At 38.1% G+C, this 24,431-nt stretch overlaps 1 protein-coding gene across 4 annotated transcripts; it reads left to right on the forward strand.

Moving 5' to 3' along the window:
- Positions 1–672: 672 nt before the first annotated feature.
- Positions 673–23,811, forward strand: epc1b (enhancer of polycomb homolog 1 b). 4 transcript variants are annotated; one of them, XM_079875328.1, is made up of 16 exons: positions 673–1,021; positions 1,819–1,903; positions 14,501–14,660; positions 15,559–15,704; positions 15,961–15,996; positions 17,197–17,403; positions 17,485–17,633; positions 17,924–18,068; positions 18,276–18,434; positions 18,517–18,606; positions 18,729–18,877; positions 19,554–19,918; positions 20,256–20,377; positions 20,885–21,017; positions 21,104–21,449; positions 22,543–23,811. In XM_079875328.1, exons 2-16 carry the CDS (start codon positions 1,835–1,837, stop codon positions 22,613–22,615), a joined length of 2,349 nt encoding a protein of 782 aa, XP_079731454.1. In that variant the 5' UTR covers positions 673–1,021; positions 1,819–1,834; the 3' UTR covers positions 22,616–23,811. The 4 variants fall into 4 exon arrangements, with proteins under 4 accessions (XP_079731454.1, XP_079731455.1, XP_079731452.1 ...); XM_079875329.1 differs by lacking the exon at positions 15,961–15,996; XM_079875327.1 differs by lacking the exons at positions 673–1,021; positions 1,819–1,903 and adding an exon at positions 5,669–6,135.
- Positions 23,812–24,431: the final 620 nt, after the last annotated feature.

Below are 24,431 nucleotides of genomic sequence, written 5' to 3' on the forward strand. Positions count from 1 at the left end.
GTAGTGCAGGATGAGTCATCAATATTTTAGTTTTTTTTTCTTTCCCAAGAGAAAGACTGTAAATTGTGAATGCATATATCTGCTAAAAGTGCATTTTGTCAGTGTAAAGGGCTGTTCACACCAAGGATGATAACTATGATTATAACTATAAAGTTTTAACAATTGCACTAAATCACTAATCGACTTTACCACAACGTGCTAACAACGTGCTTATAATAAACAGAAATGTATTGTACGCTGAAACGCTGCCATGGATGTGTGTTATCATAGTTAGTGAACAGGTCTTTACATTGCATAAACTTCGGTAAAGCAAACATATATGGACTAAATGCCACAAAACTAATGACAAAACGTTTAAAGGCCATATGGTTATTCAAATTTGACTAAAATAGACTACACATGGAAAACAATAGGCTACAGTTGTTTTTGGTTGTTGTGTTTGTACTGATAATCTTGTCAAGTTCATATAACCTGCTAACACAAACTATGTTGTATTTAAAGTATTATTTAATACCGAAACCTTGTCATACATGATCTGAAGACAATAGAAGGGGTTAAGTGTATTTTTGCAGTAATTAGTTATGCCACAGCATCTCTTCATGTTGCCACTTAGATCATATGCCTGAAGCTTCCCACAGGTGATTGGTGCCACTCACTGACCAATCAGGAGGCGTCTCGCTGCCATTGCAAAGTTATTAACCCTGTGGCAGTCTCGGACTCTCCCCGGGGTCTGCTTACAGCCTTAATCTGACGCAAATAACTCCTTCATTTCCCTGCCGGATCGCTTAACGGGGTTGCGTTGTCTTCGTTTAACCGAGGAGATTGTCTAATCGCCGTGTCGAGCGGAAGGCAAAGGCGAGAGAGAGAGAGAGAGAGAAAGAGAGAGAGAGACAGTATGTCTGACGACTGTGCCGTTTGTTTGCCAAACACCACCTTGATGCGTTACACAGTCATGCCGTCTGAAACATTGAAATGTGGCAAATTCAGGACAGACCCGTTGATATCTCTCGATCTAGAGCTGGTAAGTCTTGACTTTATGCCTGCCTCCCGTTTAAAGTGGATTGATCGATTAATGTATTTTTAATAACATAAAGGGTTATTGAATGAGCGAGTCAAACTGTGAACTTGGCAGGCGAGCGTCAGCATATTCCTAACATCATTGTGTCACATCAGCCTGGAAAATAAACTCAAAATATCTTCCTAAATTAGGTCTGCCTTTATAACTGCACACTTTGATAAAATGTCTGAATTTTATAATCGCTCGCGAGGTATTTGTGGGTTGAAACAAAGACGGTGCACTTTTCGCGCAGGTTAAATATCTGCAGAAGGTTTGACTGCGGATGGCCGCATCGTCTCCGCACATTAACCGCGAGTCTACGTGTCATCCTCTTTAAAAGCTCGCCATGGTTCGTTTTTTTGTCCTGTCAGATGTTTTTTCCCTCTCGGTTAGCCGAGCAGCTTTTACATTCTCTTCCGCTCCGCGAGCTTCGTTGCACGAGCGAGCGCCCGTTGTTCATTTACGTAAAATCCGGATTTGAAGTGACATAATTGTGAACGGTCATATGGATTTGCGCGAAGCGACCTAAAATGCGTTATAGTTCAGGCTTTTAGCATGGTGGCGCTATTGCAGATGTCTTATTTAATGTGGAAAAACAACACACAGCAGCACTGCCCCTTTGTTGGTACAAGAAAGCTGTGTGCATTTGCACTTATGTCATAATTTGGCTGCTGTCCCAGAGATGGCAACACCTTCACCCTTGAGGTCAAGAGTGTGGTCTTGGTCATGCTCAGTGCTCATTATGTCAATGTGTGTGACAGGGATGTACGGTGCCGGATGGATTGTTGCCCCTCTGGAGGGTCAGACGGGTCCCCTGTGGGCGATGACAGTCTTCTGGGAGTGCAGGTAAAACTACACTTGCGATAGATCATATCTTCTTAGGTGCTTTATCTTTGACATTTCAATCAGATAATACCTAAACACATGTGGTTACATCATATGTTCTTAATGCATGCATTTTTATAATTCCATGCTGATAAATCTGGATATTTTTCTTGTTATTTGATGTTTTGTGGTCTTATTATGGTGTAAGTGCATGGATGTATGAAGGAGAGAGTATAGGACTGCATTAGCAGACAGAAGGGGAATGGTGCATGTGTTTGCAGTGAAACATGATCTTCTCATTACCGTCATGAGGCACTTGTCTTCGTCGTTTCCAGTGAGAATAGTATTTTAGATTGTGCTGTAACATCACTTAGATAACACTGGGGATAAATCTCCTTTTCAAGTAAAATTTAGGCTTTGTCATCTTCTTTTACCAGCATTTACACAAGATTCACATGTCTTTGATTCAAGTTACATTGCTTCCCTGATGTCCCTGTGAAAATCAAGTGATTTAGTGTAACACAAACAAAACCTTTTATGCAGCTGTCAAATCATTTTAAAAGTAGTACTTTAATAAAATAATGTTTGTAGTCAAATACAAATTGAGCTCCGCATCCACAGTATAAACCACAGAATATGATTTTTCAGTTTGCAAAACCAAAGGAAAGCACATTTCAAATATATAGGCTATCTGTTCCTGTTTAACTTTCGGTCTCATGAATTAGCCTAGGTCAGTAACAAACCAGATGTTCATCCGCCTAGAAAAGTAATATCACTTCAGAAGTATGAATGAATAACTTCTATATCAGACTTTTAACAGGGTGACCATATTTTAGTTTTCAGAAAAGAGGACGGGGGTGTGGTTTGGGGAGGCGTGGTTAAGGGGTGGGGGCGTGGTTGGGGGTGAATGCATCTAAAAATACTTGACAAATGCATTCACAACCTTGCAACTATGTTATTGTACTTTAATACATAAAGTAATACATCCTTTCCATTCGGTGTTTGGCCCGCAACAATAGAATACTATTAAAACAAAAAACAAAAAAAGTTTAGCTTTTAACACCTTTTACATGATACTATTTCTTTTTATGGCCATAGGTTAAAAATCTACTACTAAAATAAAAAAAATCTACTACACTATTTCAGTAAAAAAAAAAACAATTTCAATCCTCCTGATGTTCTCTTGTAGCCTATACTTTCTTTATGTGGGCTTCTAAGTCTCTAGCACCTTTATTTGATACTGACACGTACGTGCCAGCTATGAAGTTCATGCATTCTGCTTTACACGGATCCTGACCGAAAAGAAAAAACGGGAATTTTCTCTGTAAATCATCTGTGAATTTACATTTGGGCTTTTTTTTTTTTTTTACGCTGTTAGCTACTTCTTATCTCTGACACTCTGACTCTGATCTTATCTCGCACTTGACCGTAAACTAAAACGTCGAGTCACGCTGCTAAAATTCTGTGAACGTAAAGTCCGCCTACTTTGATTTGATTGGTCATTTCAAATATTCTGACATTGACGAGCAGTGACAGACCAATGAGGCTGAGATGAACACACGCACACACACACACACACACACACACACACACACAGGCCTCTGTATTCTGACGTGCTCTCTGCTTGCCGCTGCGGATTGAGGAACGCGCTGATTATAACAAGACGGGGCAAAGCCAAAGCCGGTTTCATATGTTTTGTGTGCAAAGGCAAGCGTGTATTTAAAATACACGCTTAATGGCCCAATGAAAAATAATGAAAACCAGGACATTTTCATCACTTTATAAAAAACAGCCAGGACGGCCAGGACATGAAAACAGGACATGTCCTGGGAAAACAGGACGTTTGGTCACCCTACTTTTATATAAAAACAAATTTACTAGCAATGAATTATTTGAAATATTCACATTTTTGCTTTTTCATCTTTTTTGATTTGGTCAAAAATATATATGGCTTTACACACACACACGTATGCTTATCTTTGTGAGCCGACACCGGCTGTGTCTCGACCAAAAAGCTGCGCTTGAACACACCAAAAGGACTACAGGCGACTTTCAACTAGCATGTGCGTTCTGTGCCAGCGTGTAAGTAAATATCTGTCTATATCAATAGTCGATATTCGTCATTTCAAAAGGGGAAACTTAAATTAGGACTGCAGATATACAAACCGTAAACAAAGCAGTGCTTGCTTACCATTTCGAATCAATCACACTGATCACTTTCTTCAATCCAGTCGGCTCATGTTATTATGAAAATATTTGTGCATTCGAATGCTCAGGTAAGATGATGTAAAAATTATAACAGCCTTCTGTCTGTACCATCTTTACTTCTTTGCTTGCTTTCTTCACTTTTGCTTTTATTCTTGCTATGCAGAAACAGCCAATCAGAGTTCTCTCTTTCTCTCTCACTAACGGTTTGACACCGGCCCAAAAAACCTAGACGGCGTCCGGCTAGAGCCAGCGGTGCAGAACACAACGATAAAACTAAGCCAACCGATGCTCAAAAATGGCCTGAGATTGCCAGACTGTCGGCTTGGTGTTTCTCGGCCATAAACTGTATAAAACAATGGACGTAGTGTCTGTGACGTCATCCGTAGGTTTCTGAAGAGCATTTTTGAAGCCCAAAGTGGACGGAGCCGTACGTCGCCATCTTGGCAGTGCGTCACTGCACGTCACTCCTGGATAACCGAAAATGGGCAAATAGGCGGGATTAGCTGCGGTGAAGTGACAGCTAATAGACAGTAGTGCTAGTAGTGACAGCAGCGGCAATCCACCTGTCACTCAAGTGGCCACGCCCTTAATTATGCAGAACTTTAACTAATTTAAACGGATGAGTTATAAAAAATAAAAAATAAACTCACAGTTGTCATGAAGGGCAAAATTAGCTATATAGACCAAAATCACTTTTTTCGTACCAGGCTGTAAAAATAAATTCTGCTGTAAAGTTGTAAATTTTAACATGGGGGGTCTTTGGGATTGACTCTTTTGGAGCCTGTCTCTAGTGTGTTGGATTAAAAAGAGAGACCGGATGGTTGCTGCTTGGTCTTGGCCTTTAACCCTAAAACCAAGTCTTAACCCTCAAACAGCCCTTTAAAGGGGTGTCAGAAAGTGAGGACCAGCCAAAAAATCCCCATTATACTCTTTTGTCCACACTCTGATGGTCTAAAACTCAAACTAGTCCTCACATAGATAAATATACAAGCATATGCACACATTACCATTCTAAAGTCTGAGGTCAGTATTTATTTTTTTAAAGAAATTAATACTTTTATTCAGCAAACTGATCAAAAGGGACAGTAAAGATATTTATAATGTTACATTATGACATTACGTGTATATTTATATAACATTTTTAATATTAATATATTATTAATTATATAAAAAAGTACAGCAGAAAAACTTCTGTTGCTTGTTAAGTTGGGAAAATTGCCTTGTCTTGTCAAGACAAAGTTTATTTTTCAAATACACAACAATACAGCATGCAACGAAATGCTCTAAAATATAGCTAGTGTATAAATGTGAAAATATGTATTTACTGTCATAGCTCACGCTCACCTGTTTTACCATGTGTAGTCGCTGACTACAAGATGGATTGAGTAGAACCAGCAGCCAAGAATTATTCGGCGTTTTCCCCCCTAATATTAATTAAATTATATATCATGCTAATGCACACCGGGCAAAAAATAAATGTTTTTGAAGAGGCGCGCTTTGCAAAAGGTATGGGAGTGGTTTTCACTCCCTCCCCCCTTCGCTCCACGCGCCACAGGCGCATGCGTTGTAAACCCATGTGGGAATGGCTGATCTGGGAACGGGGGGTTGGGCCGCCCAACACGAGCAAACCGTTAAAGAGTGTTTTTAATGTCCGCCATGTTGGCCATGGCGCACTGAGCCTGGAATCAGGGACCGGAGCGCGTTGGAAACACACACCGAGAGAGTGCGACCGACACCCGGCCTCGCGCCTCTGCTCGCCCCGCCACCTCCACCGAGTGACCCGTGCACTGCTGGACACCGAACCGGCATCATCCATGAGAACTTTAATCGGACTAGTAGGGAACATTAGGGGATCGGATAGATTTATGCTGCATCTCGAAATATAAAGAAAAATGAGTAAACTGTCGTTTCGGGCGCGGGCGCTGGACGCTTCCAAGCCTCTACCCGTCTTCCGCTGCGAGGACCTGCCCGATCTGCACGAATATGCGTCTATTAACCGGGCAGTACCACAGATGCCCACGGGGATGGAGAAAGAGGAGGAATCGGTACGTTTTATTGCTTCGAATCATGTATTTTGGAAATAATTGAATTTTTCTTGTCAGAGGCGCGTCCCTTGCTTCTCTGCGCCAGTGTACACAAAATGGCCGCCATTTCTCCTGCAGAAACGCATCAAATCTGTAGCTACGGTACGATACGGTCGAGGTTTAGTATATTGGACCCAAATATTAAACATTTTTCTCTGCAAATATAACCTCGGAGGTGATTACTACGCAGTATTTTTGCCGATAGAGGGGTTACGGAGTACAAAGGAGTCACGTGACCACGGGGAAAGCCGCCATTTTGTTGATTATATTAGGGCTCCATGGAGGTGCAGTAACGCGCACTGAACCAAAGGGGGCGCCAATCTCTGCGCCCTTAAACAGAAATCACCAATTAACACCAGCAAAACAATCAGTGAAGTAATGTTTAATATTTGAACAATTCAAAGTGTCCATGCAAAGATGTTTTTTTTCTTCTTAAGTGCCGCAAGCTTTGGTCAGAAAACCTGTCATATCAAAGAAAGCATATATTTCTCTTTAATTGCATGTGTTCTTAAAGAAGGTATGCTTAGAAGCAATTACATTTATGTGCATTGTGAATGTATTGGTGAATGCATCTCTGAATTGACAGAGGAAGTATATCTGGCCCTACCGGTCTGTTTAGGTGTATGCAGTTATCCATTTGACCGGGGGGCAGGGGCGCACATGAGGCCTTGTTTTCTTTTCTCAACATGGGCACCTGAAGCTCTTGACATTTCTATTTCATCTGTTCTGTAGAACTTTATACACATCAAGTGAAACAATCTTCTCTTTCAGCAATTATGAATGTGGAAATATTTAGATCGGATCCATTAAACTGAAATTATTTCCCCCATGACATTTGTCTGTGTATTTCTGTTTCTCAGTTGTGATTTTTTTTTTTTTTTTTTAAATGCATAAAATCAAAGAAATAAATCAACATGTTTTAAACTACGTTGTTCTTGTTCCACATATATTTGATTTACAAATCTTGAATGAGAATGATTCACATTTTACACACTGATCTATTAATGCGTGCAAATGTGCTGGGGGAAATAATATGCATGTAGTAAACATGTCTGTCTAAAAGTGAATGTGTTAAAATGCTAGGCGTTGGTGTTAACCTCAGCACTCTGGGACAGGTGTCAAGACTGTTCATGTTATGGTGTTTGGTGTGAGACGACAGACAAGTGTATGTGCTGATGTCCCACTGACTGTTTTATATGCTCATAATAATGGGGTATCAGGGACCAACATTAGTGGTTTGTCTGTGGATTTTTATCACTGGATTATATCAAGCAGGTGATGTGGTCAAAAGTTTGGAATAATTCAGAATAATGCATTTTTTTGGAAAGAAGTCTCTTATGCTCCTCAAGGCTGCATTTATTTGATTTTGTTTTTTGTAAAAATGGCAATACTGTGAAATATTTCAATTTAAAAACTTTTCTATTTGAATACAGTTTAAAATATAACTGGTAACACTTTACAATAAGGTTTCATTAGTTAACTACATTAGTTAACATGGTCTAATAGTGAACTGCACTTCTACAGCATTTATTAATCTTTGTTATTGTTAATTTAAAACATTTACTAATACATTATTAAAATCAAAAGTTGTATTTGCTAACATTAGTTTGCACTGTGAACTAACAACGAACAGCTGTTTTTAGTAACGTGAACAAGACTAACAAATACAGTAGAACATTTATTTTTCATGGTTTGTTAATGTTAGTTGATACGTTAATTAATGTTAGCAAATGAAACCTTATTGTGTTACTGTATAATATATTTCTGTGATGGCAAAGCTGAATTTTCATCATTATTACTCCAGTCCAGACTTCAGTGTGTCACAATCCTTCAGAAATTATTCTAATCTGCTGATTTGGTGCTCAAGAAATATTTCTTATTCTCAATGTTAAGAACTGTTGTGATGCTTTTTGTGGAAACCCTTGATACTGTGGCAGAGCTAGAGGGGTGTCCGGGGGTCCACTGGCACATTCAGCGTGAGACTATGTTATGGACAATGTTCTCACGCCATGAAAAACACAATGTGCTGACAGACAAGAGAGTGCAGATTAATTTTGATATGAAACAAAGTCTTAGCTTTCAAATTATGTTCATATTATTATAAAATTTAAATGATAAAACTGTTTTGACATTCTTTAATGTTCGTGACAGATTGTTGTAGTTCAAGCGAAGCAGGAGCGCATGTGAACTAATCATCTCATCTCAGTGTCCATAAACTCTATAATTAGCAAGAAAAATGTGCTCTAGAGAGGAGCGTTTTGCAGAAATTATGCACTAAATTAGGTATTCATTATATTTTTATTAAAAACAATCTCATATGCAATTGTATAAAATTAGTTGTTCATTTTAACATCTAATAATTCCCTGTAAAGTTTGTTAGTTGAGAGATTTTCAATTTTAATAAGTGTAGCCTACTACATATCCGTTCATGTGTCCAAATTAATCGATATTGAATCGCAAGCTTATGAATAATTATTTTCCCACAGGAATAATTCTCACTCAAAGCTGAACTCAAAAGTTGGCATCCCTGTTTGAAGTTTAAGTGTCAGGCTTCCTCAACTTTTATGAAAGTCACTGTAAGGTACCGTTAGATATTTCGCTAATCAAATCAGAGAAATGAGAGTTCCAGTAGCCTAACGTTCATTATGTTTACATCTGTGCTAGTAATACACTCAGTGCAGTCACAGTGTCTTGAAATTACATTATAGGTATGTATAGTTTGGTAATGGAATGTAATCAGACATCCAAGGTTTCATTCATGCTTTTTTTATGCCTGGTTATGGTTATACATTAAATTTGTTTTACGGAATTAGCCTCGGCCACCCTATATATAAAACTCTAGTTTCGCTGTGTGGACACATTACCATTTAAAACTTTGGGGTAAGATCTTTTTAAAAAAATATTAATAATATAAATTATTACCTTATTCAACAAATATGCATTAAATTGATTAAAGTTACAGTAAAGACATTTATAATGTTACAAAATAATTATATTTCAAATAAATGCTGTTCTTTAAAGAGTTTCCACAAAAATGTTTCAACCAAAACAGTTTTCATTGATAAAATAAGTGTATTAGAATGATTTCATATGTACAAAAAAAAAACACAACCTTTTTGTTGACCAGTTTAGTTTGTTAGAGGTCAGTGTTCGCTATCTTGTAAGTGAATGTATATTTGAGAAAAAAAAAACAATGTTTAGTGAGGTCGGTGTCTTGCCGTCTGCTGAGATTGGAGCATGTGCAGTTTTTTTGTACGGGCATGCCAATGCATTAAATTGATTAAAGTTACAGTAAAGACATTTATAATGTTACAAAATAATTATATTTCAAATAAATGCTGTTCTTTAAAGAGAGTTTCCACAAAAATGTTTCAATCAAAACAGTTTTCATTGATAAAATAAGTGTATTAGAATGATTTCATATGTACGAAAAAAAAAAAAAAAACTTTTTGTTGACCAGTTTAGTTTGTTAGAGGTCAGTGTTCGCTATCTTGTAAGTGAATGTATATTTGAGAAAAAAACAATGTTTAGTGAGGTCGGTGTCTTGCCGTCTGCTGAGATTGGAGCATGTGCAGTTTTTTTGTACTGGCATGCCAATGGTTTGGTTCGGTTTGCATCTGACAGATCCAGCTCTGCGGTGTCAATGGTTTCCTTGCATTGGTGGGAACTAAGGATGGGCCACAGCAGTCGATTAGTTCAGTTGATGTTTTTACTAGGGATGCATCAAAATTCAGGGAAATCAGTGACCGAAACAGATGCTGAACAGTCAAAATGTGCCGTCGGAGGAAATGTCTGTTTTGTGCGCACAACGTGGACAAGCTACAACAGTTAAACATGTCAGCTGTGTGGATGCTGCTGGCTTTGGATTGGCGATATTAATTTCTCAGTTTTAATAATATGGGTTCTATCTTAAATCTTATGTTCTGTGCTGTTTTCTGTTGATGAACTTCACTAAACATTTGTAGCGCACTTGCCATCCAACAATCACAAAAATCTTTGTTACTTTTAGTATGAAGCAGAGCTTCCACTTTTAAATTCAAACAATGTCATTTTTGTGCTTTTTAATACAGCATTTATATATTAATACATTTTATGGATTTTATGGATTGTGATATTGACCTTGTTTGCCATTTTAAATAGCTGTGGTGTTACCATGGTGTTAAAAACGTAAATAATCAAACCGCACGAAATAAACATAGATGAACACCAGAAGGTGTGTTGAAAGATATATTAGAACAAAGTGAATCTTGTTTCAAGTCAGTGACAATCAGTGTTTCCTCTAGACATCAATAAAACTGTTTGTAGGCTGTACGATGTCACTTAACTCTACAATTACCTCAAGAAAGTTATAGTGTCCATAAACTCATTTGTGACCTGTAGCTAGAGAAAATAACTCTTAGAATCTAATTTATCTAAATATGCACTGTAAATAGACCTATATTAATTATTTTACTTAACCCGTTAGTGATGTCTTCATTATTTAATGCAGGCTATGTTTGAATGGACTGAATCGTTCATGAAAACAAGTTATTACAGCTTAATGTCATTTAAATGTTTACATTTCACCAACAAACTGGAGTAGCTACAATTGTTATTAAAAAGTTCAAATAAAAACTGCCTTATGTGCAATAGCTATTTGAGTGTTGATAATTAAGTTTGATTAATTAATTTATTATTTAGTTTAGGTTTTCGGCTAAATGCATTCAGAATCGGTGTCTGCCCAGAATTTACATTTCTGTGCGTCCCTCATTTTTTATTGTGCTGATAGTGTGCTGTGCTGTTTGACTGTTGAAGACTTCTACTTCTCATCTGGCCACTGTTTTGCACTGTTGCATTCCACATTTGAGGTTGCAATGCATTGAGATTAGGGATGGGCATTTTTCAAAAAGATTCAATTTGAATATTTGGGCTCATAAAAAAAAAAGAAAGATATTCTTTTATTTAAATGAAGTTGAATGAGAACGGTGTAATTTTTCAATCATTACGTTTTTGTCACCATTTCTGAACATGCTTATTAGCAAATATACACAACAAGCTTACATTTTATAATTTGATCTTTTCTTTTAGTTGAAAACCTTAAACAATGTGTGTAAACAAAAAATATCTTGGGCACTAAACATGCTGATTGGTTGAGTTCACACAGCATTTTGACTGGTTGACTCCACGCAGCATTTTATTTCAACCACCATTTTTAAATGTTTGTTGCGGTGTGTGCATGTGTTATGTTTGCTATTCGAATCAACAATGAGGTTCAGGCTTTATTAAGGCCTTAAATGTGGAGGACGAAATCCAGTGAGAATTGGAAAGTCGTGCGCAGTCCTACAATACCAGACTAATTTGCCTAATCTTTACAATACTTTAGACTGTGATGGAAACTGGTCTGGAGGAAAAAAGTTCCTGAGACAAGTTGTTCTAGGTAATTTCGGTGGGAACATGGCTTCTGATAACAATGAGGCCAAACGCGCTCCACCAACAGACGTTGCAGGGATATGGCGGCAAATCAATGCCAATAATCACCGAGCACACAACTGATGCTAGCGCGCGCGGTGAATGACTTCCGCGAGAGGATAACAGATCTACACGCGAAGAAACGGGAACTCGCGAGCTCATTCAAACCCTGCGCGCGCGCATGACATCATCTCAGCACGCAATACAAGCCCTCTCGCGCGCGCATGATCATTCCCCACGCGCTCGCGCTTTATCTGCTCTCGCCTGCTGCTTTTGCTCGCTCGAACAGTTTTATTTTTGGCAGTCGAGGGGCGGGACTTACTGTTTTAATAAACTCAAATGTCATTGGTTACTTTTCCCCTTTTCCAGAAGTCAGTTGCGATTGGACGCCTGTCCAATGACTCGTAATTCACTTGACTTGAGACATGAGACATCACTTCATTTGTTTTATTTATTGTGGTTTATTAATGTGTAATGTGATTTAATGCATTGTTAATATAGAATAGATTCTTACCAGATACTTTATTAACAGAAGTCTTATTGCGTTGTGTTGTTAAGAGATATTTAGGCTACAGACTAATGATGCATGATAGTTATTAGCATTGCAAATTGACCCAAATTTGTATACATTTTTACATTTTATATTCATAACACTGTGATTTGTGTTATTGGCATTAAAATACCTAAAAGAAATTGGAGAAAAATGGGAATGTAAAGTCATACAGGTGAAACTCGAAAATATTTAATATAAGTTCATGTGCAAAAGTTCATTTATTTCAGTAATTCAACTTACAAGGTGAAACTAATATATTATATAGACTCATTACATGCAAAGTGAGATATTTCAAGCCTTTATTTGTTATAATTTTGATGATTATGGCTTACAGCTTATGAAAACCTTTTCACAATATTCTAATTTTGAATTTGTTTCTAATTTTGAACTTTTGCATGATGTTCTAACTTTTCGAGTTTCACCTGTATTTGCTGTATATCACCACTACATTACCACTATACTCCCATTCACCACTATTTACGTTTACCCAACCAAAATTATATTGGTTCTGAGAACCTCAGAAATGTAAAACGTATCCATTAAATTGCAAATATAACAAGGGCTTTGGATGAAAGATACATTACTTGTTTATATCAATATTCAAGAGTTGTTGTGTAAGCTTTTTGTTATCATCCTGTGTATTACTATTATGTCCATTTTGAGTGGTTTATTATATTTTCTATTAAATGTAAAAGGGATTCTGGCTTCTCAAGTTAAGATACAGTACACAGCATAAATGATTACACCCCTCTGAAACCCAACAAATTCAGAATTTTTTCTTTATCTAGGACATATTTTATTTTTTATTTTATTTTTTAAAGATATGTTATGTTCAGATGGGGTGTAATCATTTATACTGTGTACTGTACTTGCCTCATAGGGCTGGGCAAAAAAATCGTTTTTTAAAATGTGGTCGATTCAAAATCGATTCTCAAACGCCGAGAATCGATTTTTTTCCATCTTTATTTATCTGTTACCCAATTATTAGTTTTCCTCCACTATTCAGGCTTGCAAACTCCATTTTATAGCTAATGCTGTGATTTTATGTTAGTTTGATCTAAATCATAAAATAACCTCAACTAGTACTGCACGTTCATACTTTCTCTTATTAGGTTATTAGCTTACAAAAAGTTAGATGGTTAAGATCACTATATAATATTTTAATATCTAATTTGCTGTGTTTAATAATTTGCTGGGTTTAATTTTGTTCCTCTATATTTTGTAGCAAATTCTGAAAATGCATTTGTAAGCTAATTCATGCTGTGTACTGTATCTTAACTTGAGAAGCCAGAACCCCTTTTGCATTTAATAGAAAACATAATTAACCACTTATATTACCTAAAAATTTATAAAAGATTTGGTCAATTTGCAATGCTAATAACCATGGAAATGCGTCATTAGTCTGTAGCCTAAATATCTCTTAACAACACAACGCAATAAGACTTTGTTAATAAAGTATCTGGTAAGAATCTATTCTATATTAACAATGCATTAAATCACATTACACATTAATAAACCACAATAAATAAAACAAATGAAGTGATGTCTCATGTCTCAAGTCAAGTGAATTACGAGTCATTGGACAGGCGTCCAATCGCAACTGACTTCTGGAAAAGGGGAAAAGTAACCAATGACATTTGAGTTTATTAAAACAGTAAGTCCCGCCCCTCGACTGCCAAAAATAAAACTGTTCGAGCGAGCAAAAGCAGCAGGCGAGAGCAGATAAAGCGCGAGCGCGTGGGGAATGATCATGCGCGCGCGAGAGGGCTTGTATTGCGTGCTGAGATGATGTCATGCGCGCGCGCAGGGTTTGAATGAGCTCGCGAGTTCCCGTTTCTTCGCGTGTAGATCTGTTATCCTCTCGCGGAAGTCATTCACCGCGCGCGCTAGCATCAGTTGTGTGCTCGGTGATTATTGGCATTGATTTGCCGCCATACAGGGACACAAAAATGAAGGATTGCTAAGCGAAGTTACTTACAGCGCTTTGTGTTTTCTGTTCTTAAACCTGTCTCTCTGAATGAAACTTAAAGGAAGCATGTGTGTTGGTCAGAATACCATTTTTGTGTTTTATTAACAAGGGCAATGCAATAAAAAAAAAATTTTGTGCAAAAAAAAAAAAAATCTATTGGATATGCTGGTGTGGTTTAAGTCCGGTCCTATATGCTGCCTATACGTTGAGTGTGAAACTCCAAACAATATCTTAAAGTGGAGTCTGTTTATGATCGATAATCTTAGCATTTAGTCACATGACTTGTCAATCAGCCAAACCCCACATTAAATTGCACTTGCAACTTAATTAAATCTTGTCTGTGTGTGTTTATGTAGGAACACCATCTCCAGCGGGCGATCTCTGCTCAGCAGGTGTACGGGGAGAAGAGAGACAACATGGTGATTCCCGTCCCAGAGGCTGAGAGCAACATCGCATACTATGAGTCCCTCTATCCGGGGGACTTCAGGATGCCTAAACAGCTCATTCACATACAGCGTGAGTCATTCAGCCTTTACCCAGAACAAATATCTCACATTGAGGCTTGAGGTTTATGTGTCCTTCACGCCTTTTACTGCTGACTTTACTCAGCTGTGACATGAAAGGCAGCAGAGAGGAAATAAAATAAATCCATTTTGCAAGAGCCCTTCAAAACAGACTTGAGCAACAGTGAAACACTGATTATGATATAATAAAATATTGTGTCTGAATACACTGCTACTTTTGAATATCCGTCAATGGAGGAAGATGCTGTACGGAGTGTGTAGTTTGTTTTCTACCAGGAGTTTACAAGCCTAACCAGCCAAACGTTGATCATTTGGTTCAGACAAACAAATTGCCCCAAACTCATGGTAGTTGGAGTCAGTAGCTATGTTACCATCCACCTATTTTAATGCACATTTTGGAATATCGCATTTAAAAAAAACTTGATGGAAATGCCAAGATATGCTTAAAATATGCATAAAATCGTGTATAAATCTTGTGTGCTCAATTGAGACGGACAAAGTCATTTATGATGTAGGAAGTAAGAGCCACAGTGGCTTCCCTGATTGTAGCAACTTCCATTTTTATTATAGATATTTTACACCAATTTCCCAGGAAGTGATGATTTTGTTCTCTTGAACACATGGGATGGAAACGCTGCTTTATTTGCTGTTTTATGCGAAAGTCACAATTTTAAATGTAAACATAGCCATGCTGGTCCTCTCAAACAGATTGCAATTCAATTTGATGCCAATAAAGGCTCAGAAATTACACATTGCACCTTTATTGACCACACGGATTGTTTGTTTACCTGCAGTCAAACTTGGATTATTGTGGTTTTGGTTCACAGTAAAACTGTTTTGACTCTTGTTGTTCTTTCCCACTTTCTCCAATCTACTCTTGCTACATACAGCGTTCAGTCTGGACACAGAACAACCAGATTATGACCTGGACTCCGAGGATGAGGCATTTGTAAATAAACTGAAGAAGAAGATGGACGTAGGGGCCCTGCAGTTTGAAGAGATGATCGACCGGCTGGAGAAAGGCAGCGGACAGCAGGTACCAGAGACGGGCAGAACTGGGAATAGTCAGAACTGTAGATATCTTTTTTTTATTTTTAAAGGATTTTAATTGTGGTTGTGATCTGTGCTCAAGAGTTTAATTTCAGAGACCCTTCAGATGGATTTTATTTGATTACTGGTCATGACAAAGTTTTTATGGATTCTGAAAAATCACAATAATCACAATAAATATAGCGGATAGCTGTTAATATAATCAAAACATTTTTACATTTGCATGTTTATTCATTTGACAGATGCTTTTATCCAAAGTGACTTGCATTGCAATGAAGGTATACGTTTTATCAGTTTATGCATTGCCTTGGAATTAAACCCATGACCTTGGTGTTGCTAGTGATTTGCTTTGACCACAAGACTGCTTTGATTCGATAACATTTTCCGATAAGAGTGTAGCTGTAACATGTTTTGCTTGTTTGAGGAAAATAAAGTGTGTGTTTGTTTCTTGTTAATAAGCATATTAAACTTATGTTTGAATGCACGAACTGTTCCCTAGCCTGCACTAGTGTTTCTGTAAGGGCATGCTTATTCTGCAGCTGATTTATGGGTAAAACTGTAAGCCCAGTAGAGCTAATGATTATTCATAGGCTGATGTATGAGCCAGGCCAGTTGATCAGCAGTATTAGTTCATTCTGATTGTCAGCCTTGTGAATGGACAACACACCACCTATGACCTATTATTTTTTTAACCGAGTCATGGCTCATCAATAAGGATATCATCCCACTGTACTTGTCACCACATCTTACCGTAGCTGATCATGTGCATGTTTTCTGAGAATCAAGTCTTACTGCTGTTCAAAGATTTTGGGGTTGGTCAGATTTTTGTTTTTGAAAGTCTCTTATGTTCACCAAGGCTGCATTTATTTGATTAAAAAATACAGCAATAACAGTAATATTGTGATATTTTACAATTAAAAATAACTTTTTTTAATTTATTTATTTATTATACATATGATGGCAAAGCTGAATTGTCAGCACCATTACTCCAGTCTTCAGTGTCACATGATCCTTCAGAAATCATTCCTATATGCTGATTTACTGTTGTGCTGCTTAACATTTGTGGAAACCATTTAAAAAAAAAAAGCAGGTTTCTTTGAATAAAAAGTTAAAAAGAGATTTTTTTTTTGATTTTTTAGTAAAGACATATATGCAACAAAATATTTGTCATATTTGATCAATTTAATGCATCCATGCTGAATAAAAGTATTAATTTATTTCAAAAATCTTACTGATCCCAAATATTTTGATTTATTGCTTTGAATTTTGCTGATTTAATTGACTAACATTGAATGAATAATTGAACTTGACATGCATTGGAATCGTTTGTTAAGGTCAGTTTAAGGCAAGAACAGAGATACCTATATTAGCTTCTGCACCAACAGCCTTGACAGTCTTTTGACCAATACTTATGGTATTAATGTTCATTAGCCTGTTATCTTGATAAGAAGCTTAATTAGAAACATTCTTTCTCTCAGCCGGTGACTCTGCAGGAGGCCAAACTCTTGTTGAAGGAGGATGATGAGCTGATAAAGGAGGTGTATGAGTACTGGAGCAGGAAGAGGAAAGGGTGTCAGAGCGGCTCTTTTATCCCTGTTGTCAAACAGGAGAAGCGTGACGGCTCCAGCACCAGTGACCCCTACGTGGCCTTCAGGCGCAGAACGGAGAAGATGCAGACCCGAAAGGTAAGAGGAAAAACACATCAGGAAGTGACTCTGCTTATGGAATAACAAGAGAAAAGATTTATAAGTTTTCTTCCTCTACAGAATCGTAAGAACGACGAAGCTTCTTACGAGAAAATGCTGAAGCTGCGTAGGGACCTGAGCCGGGCCGTCACCATCCTGGAGATGATCAAGAGACGAGAGAAGAGCAAAAGAGAGCTGCTGCACCTCACGCTGGAGATCGTAGAGAAGAGGTACACGCACATGTCATGCACCTTCTCATTTGTGGTCCCGGAGTCTTGTGATCATGTTCAGCCTGGAAATATCAAGAACAGGAAGTTTGAGTGCTGTCCAGACCTAGAAAAATCTATTAAATTTCTATAGTAAATATAGTTTGTAATATGTTTCTTATATTTAGCTCTAAAATATTTTGATTGGACATTTCACAGAAATTCCTTGTTTTGAAAACCGTGGTATTATAGATTGGTTATCCCTGGAGTGTGTATTGTTTGAGCTCATGATGTGTGTGTGTGTGTGTGTGTAGGAACAACATGGCTGATTTTGGAGGGGAGGTGATGGCAGAGGTTTTGGCTCAGAGAGCTTTGGAGAAACCAGTCATCCCTCTGATCCCAATCACAAACAGCAACCAGTACAGACACACAGAACATGACCGGGACTACAAAATCAAGGTACACACACACTCAGAGCTATGTTTATCTGAGCAAGCTGGTTTCCCCTTATGGTAAAAACACATTCTGTGCAACTGTTGCATTTTGCTTCTGCTAAATTATCTCAATATTTCTGTGTATTCCCATTTTTGTCCAGTACAACAGAATTACTTAGTGATAGTTATTTAATAAACATTGTGTGTATTTGTTTCTAATGTTCGGCTATAGATGGATAAGCCAGAGGTTGTGCGGCAGAAACGAAAGTATGAGAAGAAGGCAAAGCCACTGCCGTTTGCAGGCTCTGTTCACTCAGGCCCGGCAGTCTTTAACACTAAAGACCTCAATCAGTATGACTTTCCCAGCTCAGACGATGAACCCTTCTCACAGGTACACGTGTTAAATCACAGAGGTTCATGGGAATCCTTTTCTGCTTTCTCTTGGTTTAACACTCTCCTTTTCATTTCCTCAGATGCTCTCTGGTTCTTCAGAAGTCGAGGAGGAGAACGATCCAGATGGTGTGTTTGGGTTCAGGAGGAGAACAGGCTGTCAATATCAAGCTGTATGTTGTGATGCATCTTAACATGCATGAATTGGAGTAAAAAAGTATACTCTCTTATCCAATGTGAGGCTGCAGTCTAGGCCATGTAGTTTTAGTAAATGATTCTCTATTTTTTGTCAAAGGTACGTCCGGGACTCGTGTCCGGTTGGCCCTGGTCAGACCCTGCCGAGGGCGGGGTAGCAGATGTGCGGTATCGCTATTCTCTCACCATGCTCACGGTCCCGCGGAGATGCCTGGGGTTGGCACGGCGACGAGTGGGCAGAGGGGGCAGGTGAGTTGAGCCCCTTATCTTACAAAACTACAGTTACTTAGTATTATTTCAGCAAATATTTTGGTTATGAGTAATTGCAATTGCAGTACAAATTAAATTACAATTAAGCACATATGAAGATAAGTTTTAAATTTGAGTTTTAAAGTTTTAAATTTGCTGGGAAAGTACAGTTTAATTCAAATAAGTGGTATTATTTATAATTTGCAATTTAATTAGTATAATTTGAATGATTAAATTGTATGACAGTTAATTTGTATTATCTTCATTGGATCTCACCAATTTGTGATTTTATTAATTCTGTAAATTTGCTCTTAATCGCATGTTAATATTTACTGAGAATTTGAATTTAACACTTAATCAAATGTGAACATTGTCATATTACTGCAGTTAATTGCATATATGTGCAAATTAATATAAATGAAGGTGGTACAAATGAATTGTGTATATATAAATATAACATGAAATGGATTTTCTCAGTAAATATTGTGCAATTATTTGTGAATAAAAATGTTAATTATTTGGCATATCATGCAGTTAATTAAGTTCAAATATTGAATTATTGACTGTCCTAATTTAATGATTTAGAGTATCATATATTGATTCTTATATTTTTATAAGAAATATTTAAACCACATTCACTCTGCAAGCTAAATTTCTTTCTCCCATCTGTTTGTAGGGTTTTATTAGACCGAGCCCATTCCGAATTGGATACTGTGTATCATGGGCTGGACCCGGATTCCCCCGCATTCCCATCGTTGTCTCCCACGCAGCAGCCCAGCATGGATACCTCACACACCAGCACAGATACCTCTGCCCCCTCCTCCACTTCACCTGACCTCACACAAGTCCTTCTCAATATCAAAGCCTGTCGCTGGAGGCATTTCAAGCCTCGGACGGCACCGCCTGACGATCCCGACAATCCCGAGCACTGGTCCGCACGCAGACCTCGCCGTGGCTTCCTCATCCGCCCAATCAGCACGCTTCAGACGCAGAGAGGCCCCGCCTCCTACACCAGACCACCTCCCCCTCCACCCACACCGGGTGAGTCCACTGTTGCCAAACCGTTTGTGTGGAGCTGCTAATCTCAAATTTGCTTTATCAAGGCAGAAAAAGTTTTGTAACAAGTTATAAAGTTGCTTTTAAAAGGTGTGTTGTAAACCACTTCTAAGAGCGCCCTCTGGCGTTCAGATGGAGCAGCATTTACTACCGATCAGCCGCACTGCACAGACAAGCCGTGCATAAAATAACCACAGCCTTTGCTGAAATACGTGCGGTTTCATTGCGATTAATACGTCAATATTCTCACTTAACTATTTTTGCATTTCTTGTGATGTCCTGGATTTGACGTCACTGATCGGTTCTCTGTGTGCTCCTGCAGCTTTCACCCCCGAGCAGTACCAGCAGCACCAGGAGCATCTCGCACTGATGCAGAAACAGCAGCTTGAACAGGTCCAACTACAGCAGCGGGCCGGCAGCACAGCCGTCACCAACAACCCCCAGGTCAGCCTTCTGTGACAGCGTCTCTAGTGCCTCGTGTCATGTCACTGCATGTTGATATGAACAAGAATTTGTTGATGGGCTTACTGATTTTGATTGAATGGTTGTCCTCTTTACATGGGACAATGTTTTAAGACTTCCGTTTCGGCTAAATAGTCATGAGAATACATTCTTCTGTTGTTGTCATTAGTTTGCACTACGAATGCAATGCTGTTTGAAGACACTTCACTCCTTTTCCCAAAATGGACATGTTTCCACAGTTAAATCTAGTTATAAATCATAAGGTTTTTTTCATTTGTAAAACAAAAAATGAATGTACATTATAACACTTTACACTACACGTTTTATTACTTTGGTCTTGAATAACAGGAAACGGTTTAATGCTGCTGTTTCTTGTAATTGAAAATCATCATTTGTTGATCACATAAAACATGGAAAATATCTTTAATGGATACACCAGAGCTGCTGTTTATAATTTTTTTAAATGTAATTTTTTTTCTCCTATCTCAGAGTTTGGTGTCAAAGACGATAGACGCTGCCAGTGCTCAGTTTGCTGCCTCTGCATTGGTGACTTCTGACCAGCTGATGGCGCTGAAGAGTAAAGAAGAGGGAGTTGGTGTCAATGGAGTCGTCTCAGCCTCAGGTTGGTCTTTTAAACTGTACACTTTCACTTTATATATAATATAATGGTTTATTTTTGACTCGGGAACTTTAACTTTGAATCCGCAGGCGTCTATAAGGGCTTACATCACACAAGCTCTGCAGTGTCGTCCATCCTTCCATCTGCCAGCCCTACCTTCACCTCATCCCCCTCTCCCGCTGCTGCCACCACCACCACTAACAACGGAACCTCCTCGGCCAATCATCACGACAGCACATCTGGCCCCGCCCCTGGCCAAGCGCTGGTGGGCGGGGCCGTGAGAGTGAGCGTGCCGTCACCAGCAGGAACCTTGAGTGTGCGGCAGCTCCAGCGTCAGCTCACCGTTCCCGCCTCTGCCCTAAAACTCGCTGTCAACGCCAACAGACCCATCCCCAAGGTCACCGCAGGGTCAACTACACTCGACATGGGGCCCAGGTGAGAATCTGTGGCATCAAAGGGATATTCCTGATGAAATGGAAATTAAAAGTAGGGCTGCGCAATTAGGACAATTGAAATAAAACTCCAAATAGTGATATGGCTTGTGTTTGTCTTATTTTTTATTAGTTGCTTTGAAAATTTGAAATAAAAAATAGATTAGGGTTTTAATAACGGCTATAGCTGTGTATATGCCGCTGGTTCCCTCGGGATTTTCCTATGGGGTTTTTATAATGGTGTTTTTCCCTTTTTTTTTTCTTTTTTTTTTAAAGCCTGTGGTGAGCATAAGTTGACAATACTTAAATGTTTTGTTCTACAAAGTAAATACACCCCAAGCTGTGTTTTCTACAGTAGTCAACATTTGCAGTGGATCAAAACCATGAAGTTATACATGAATTTTGAACAATACCCATTCTTGTCTTTGGACAACTTTGATGAACTTTTTTGATCCACTTCAAATGTTGACTACTGTAGTTACTTATGTTTTAAAAACTGAACATAAGTGCTTCAAAAATGGCTGTGTAATTTACGTTGTAGAAAAAAAATATTTTAGTAGCCTAACTGTTAGTCAGGGTTCCCATGGGTCCTTGAAAATTTGTGAATCTGAAAAAAAAAAATTAAGGCCCTGTAAAGTTTTTCAAAATTGCATAGATACAGCTCCTTGAAAGTGCTTGAATTTATTTTGTGCTAGGAAAAAATCCACATTATTCCCTCCAGTCCGCTAATGTGTTATTTCACTTGTTTGATTTACGTCAGTTATGTGCTTTTATGTTTTACGTTAAGTGTTTCCCGCGTGAGGTACTTGTACGTTGCCATGAGGTTCACGCGCGCAAACTACTACAATGGAACCTCAACGTTTGTTGTTGGACACAATAAAACTGTTCCCACATTAAGTCCTTCAACTTGAGGGAACCTGGAAAGTCCTTGAATTTGAAGTTAACCAAGGTGTGGGAACCCTGCTGTTAGTGTTTCTTTTTATTTAGCAACTTTTTTTTTGTTTTTGTTTTTTTCATTGTGTGATTTACTAGACTTAAGTTATAGGTTTAATTTGAAGTTACATGATCAGTTGATTTAATCGAGTTTTGTCTTGCAGGGAAAATCACGATCAAGAGAAACCGCCGTTAAACAGTCTAACAGACAACACAGTTGCCATGGAGGTCACGTAGCCCCGCCCCCTCAGCCGTTCACACACCACCTCTCAATCGAGGCGTCTCCTTTAGGTGCTATGCATCGTAGCGACGCTGTTTCCGTGGCAGCCGTTGGGACTTAATTGCAATGCTCATCTTTTTTTTGTTTTTCCTCAATTTTGTTACTGTTAAAATATCAACATCTGTAAATTATGAAATATTGAAAATATTCTATGTACATACATATTTGTAATACACCCCCTTGTATATAACATTACTTGAATACAGAAATCGTTCATTTGTGATGTTTTGCACTTGGGAAAAAAATCAGAAAAAAACTGCGATTTTCGTAGCGTGTGTGCAGTTTGTGCGTGTGTGTCGGAGATTGTGAATGTTCAAGTGTTTGTGAGACTGTATCTGAATGTATGTGTCACATGCATGGTGCAAAACCTGCTGTTTTATCTATTTATTGTGAGGTGTTTACAGTTTTGTTTTGTTTATTTTTGTTTTTTCCCCCCTTTAAATTCTTAATTTTTTACTACACTGTAACCTCCTGGGTTTCTGTGTGTGTGTGTGTAGGTAAAGCCATTGTATGTGAACATCTCTTGTTGGAAAAGCAGCAGGGGTTCATCTGTCTGTCTCTCTTTCTCATGTGGCTGCTCCCACTCCACTCAAGCACTATTTTTTTTTTTTTTTTTTTTTTTTTATCAATGCTGCTTTTGTATGTTTTCTGAGTTTTTTTTTTTTCTTTTCCTGGAATCTGAGAGACCCTTTTTCATTTGGGGTTTGTGAAACTTAAAAAATGGGTTTATTTTTATTACCTCTGTTTTTGATGACTGATTGTACGTCCCCTGTCTGTTATTGGTGTGTAACAGTAGTTCATAAGGGAGAGGACTACAGTGACATCTCAGTATGTTTCTTTATCATCATCATCATTCCACTTTATATGAAAATAAGGAAAACGAACAAAAAAGGGACATTTTTGTTTCCTGTAAGACTTCATGGTGGCACCCTTCCTGTGGGGCCAGCATGAGCTCTCTTCTGTGAAGAGGACGGTACCTCACAAGGCTACTCGTAGTTGTTGTTTGTATGTACCACAATCTGAATGCCCGTTCCAATGGCATCATCTATCTTTGAGGTGTTTTTTAGTCCCACCTGGAAGAATGAATTAAAAAAAAAACTTATATGACAAAAAATGTTTAATAAACCCAGGGCATTAAGTGTTTGACCAGCACAATTCTGTCTGTCATTTTTATATATTTCAGATTTTCTATGAACAATTACAGCTCTTTCTCTTCGTGACACGTGCAGTTTTATGTAGAATTCAATACAGGGAAAATATGATTGTCAAGTCCCCTTTATTAATTACATTAGCCTTAATCAAAGGTGAGTCACACAGGTTTTGAACAACATAAAGATGTGTAAAAGGACCATTTTAATTTTTGGTTGAATCCATTTTAAGTGATACCTGATGAACTTGTTAATATCTTAGTTTAATTGGCATCTAGCAACATTTTCTTGTTTTATTAGATTACAGATTCTAAGACTCTTCAAATATATCAATAAGAGTTACTAAATTTAAGTTTAATGTCTGTTGAATAGTCTGTGGAACTCCTTTCATGAAATATCTGAAAAAGTTTTATCCAGTCAATGTTGATTAGAGTGTGGAAAGTTGAGGTCGAGTGATTTCAAAGGTGGCAGTGGGTCGTGACACTCTGATATTATCCAGATACTACACACACAACACACACACACAAACAGAATTGGTATCAATTAAAGCGACAGCTAGACTATATCATAAAATCTAACTGGTTATTGTCAGTCTGTCAACCAACATCTTGGTCTTGACATTCAA

The sequence above is a fragment of the Squalius cephalus genome (assembly GCF_949319135.1).
Source record: "Squalius cephalus genome assembly, chromosome: 7".
Classification (NCBI taxonomy): domain Eukaryota; kingdom Metazoa; phylum Chordata; class Actinopteri; order Cypriniformes; family Leuciscidae; genus Squalius; species Squalius cephalus.

Coding starts and splice junctions, on each gene's coding strand:
- epc1b (XM_079875327.1), top strand. CDS start 5,983: ATGAGTAAACTGTCGTTTCGGGCGCGGGCGCTGGACGCTTCCAAGCCT. Junction 14,661..15,558: donor ACAGCTCATTCACATACAGC/GTGAGTCATTCA, acceptor TGCTACATACAG/CGTTCAGTCTGGACACAGAA. Junction 21,018..21,103: donor TGGAGTCGTCTCAGCCTCAG/GTTGGTCTTTTA, acceptor TTGAATCCGCAG/GCGTCTATAAGGGCTTACAT.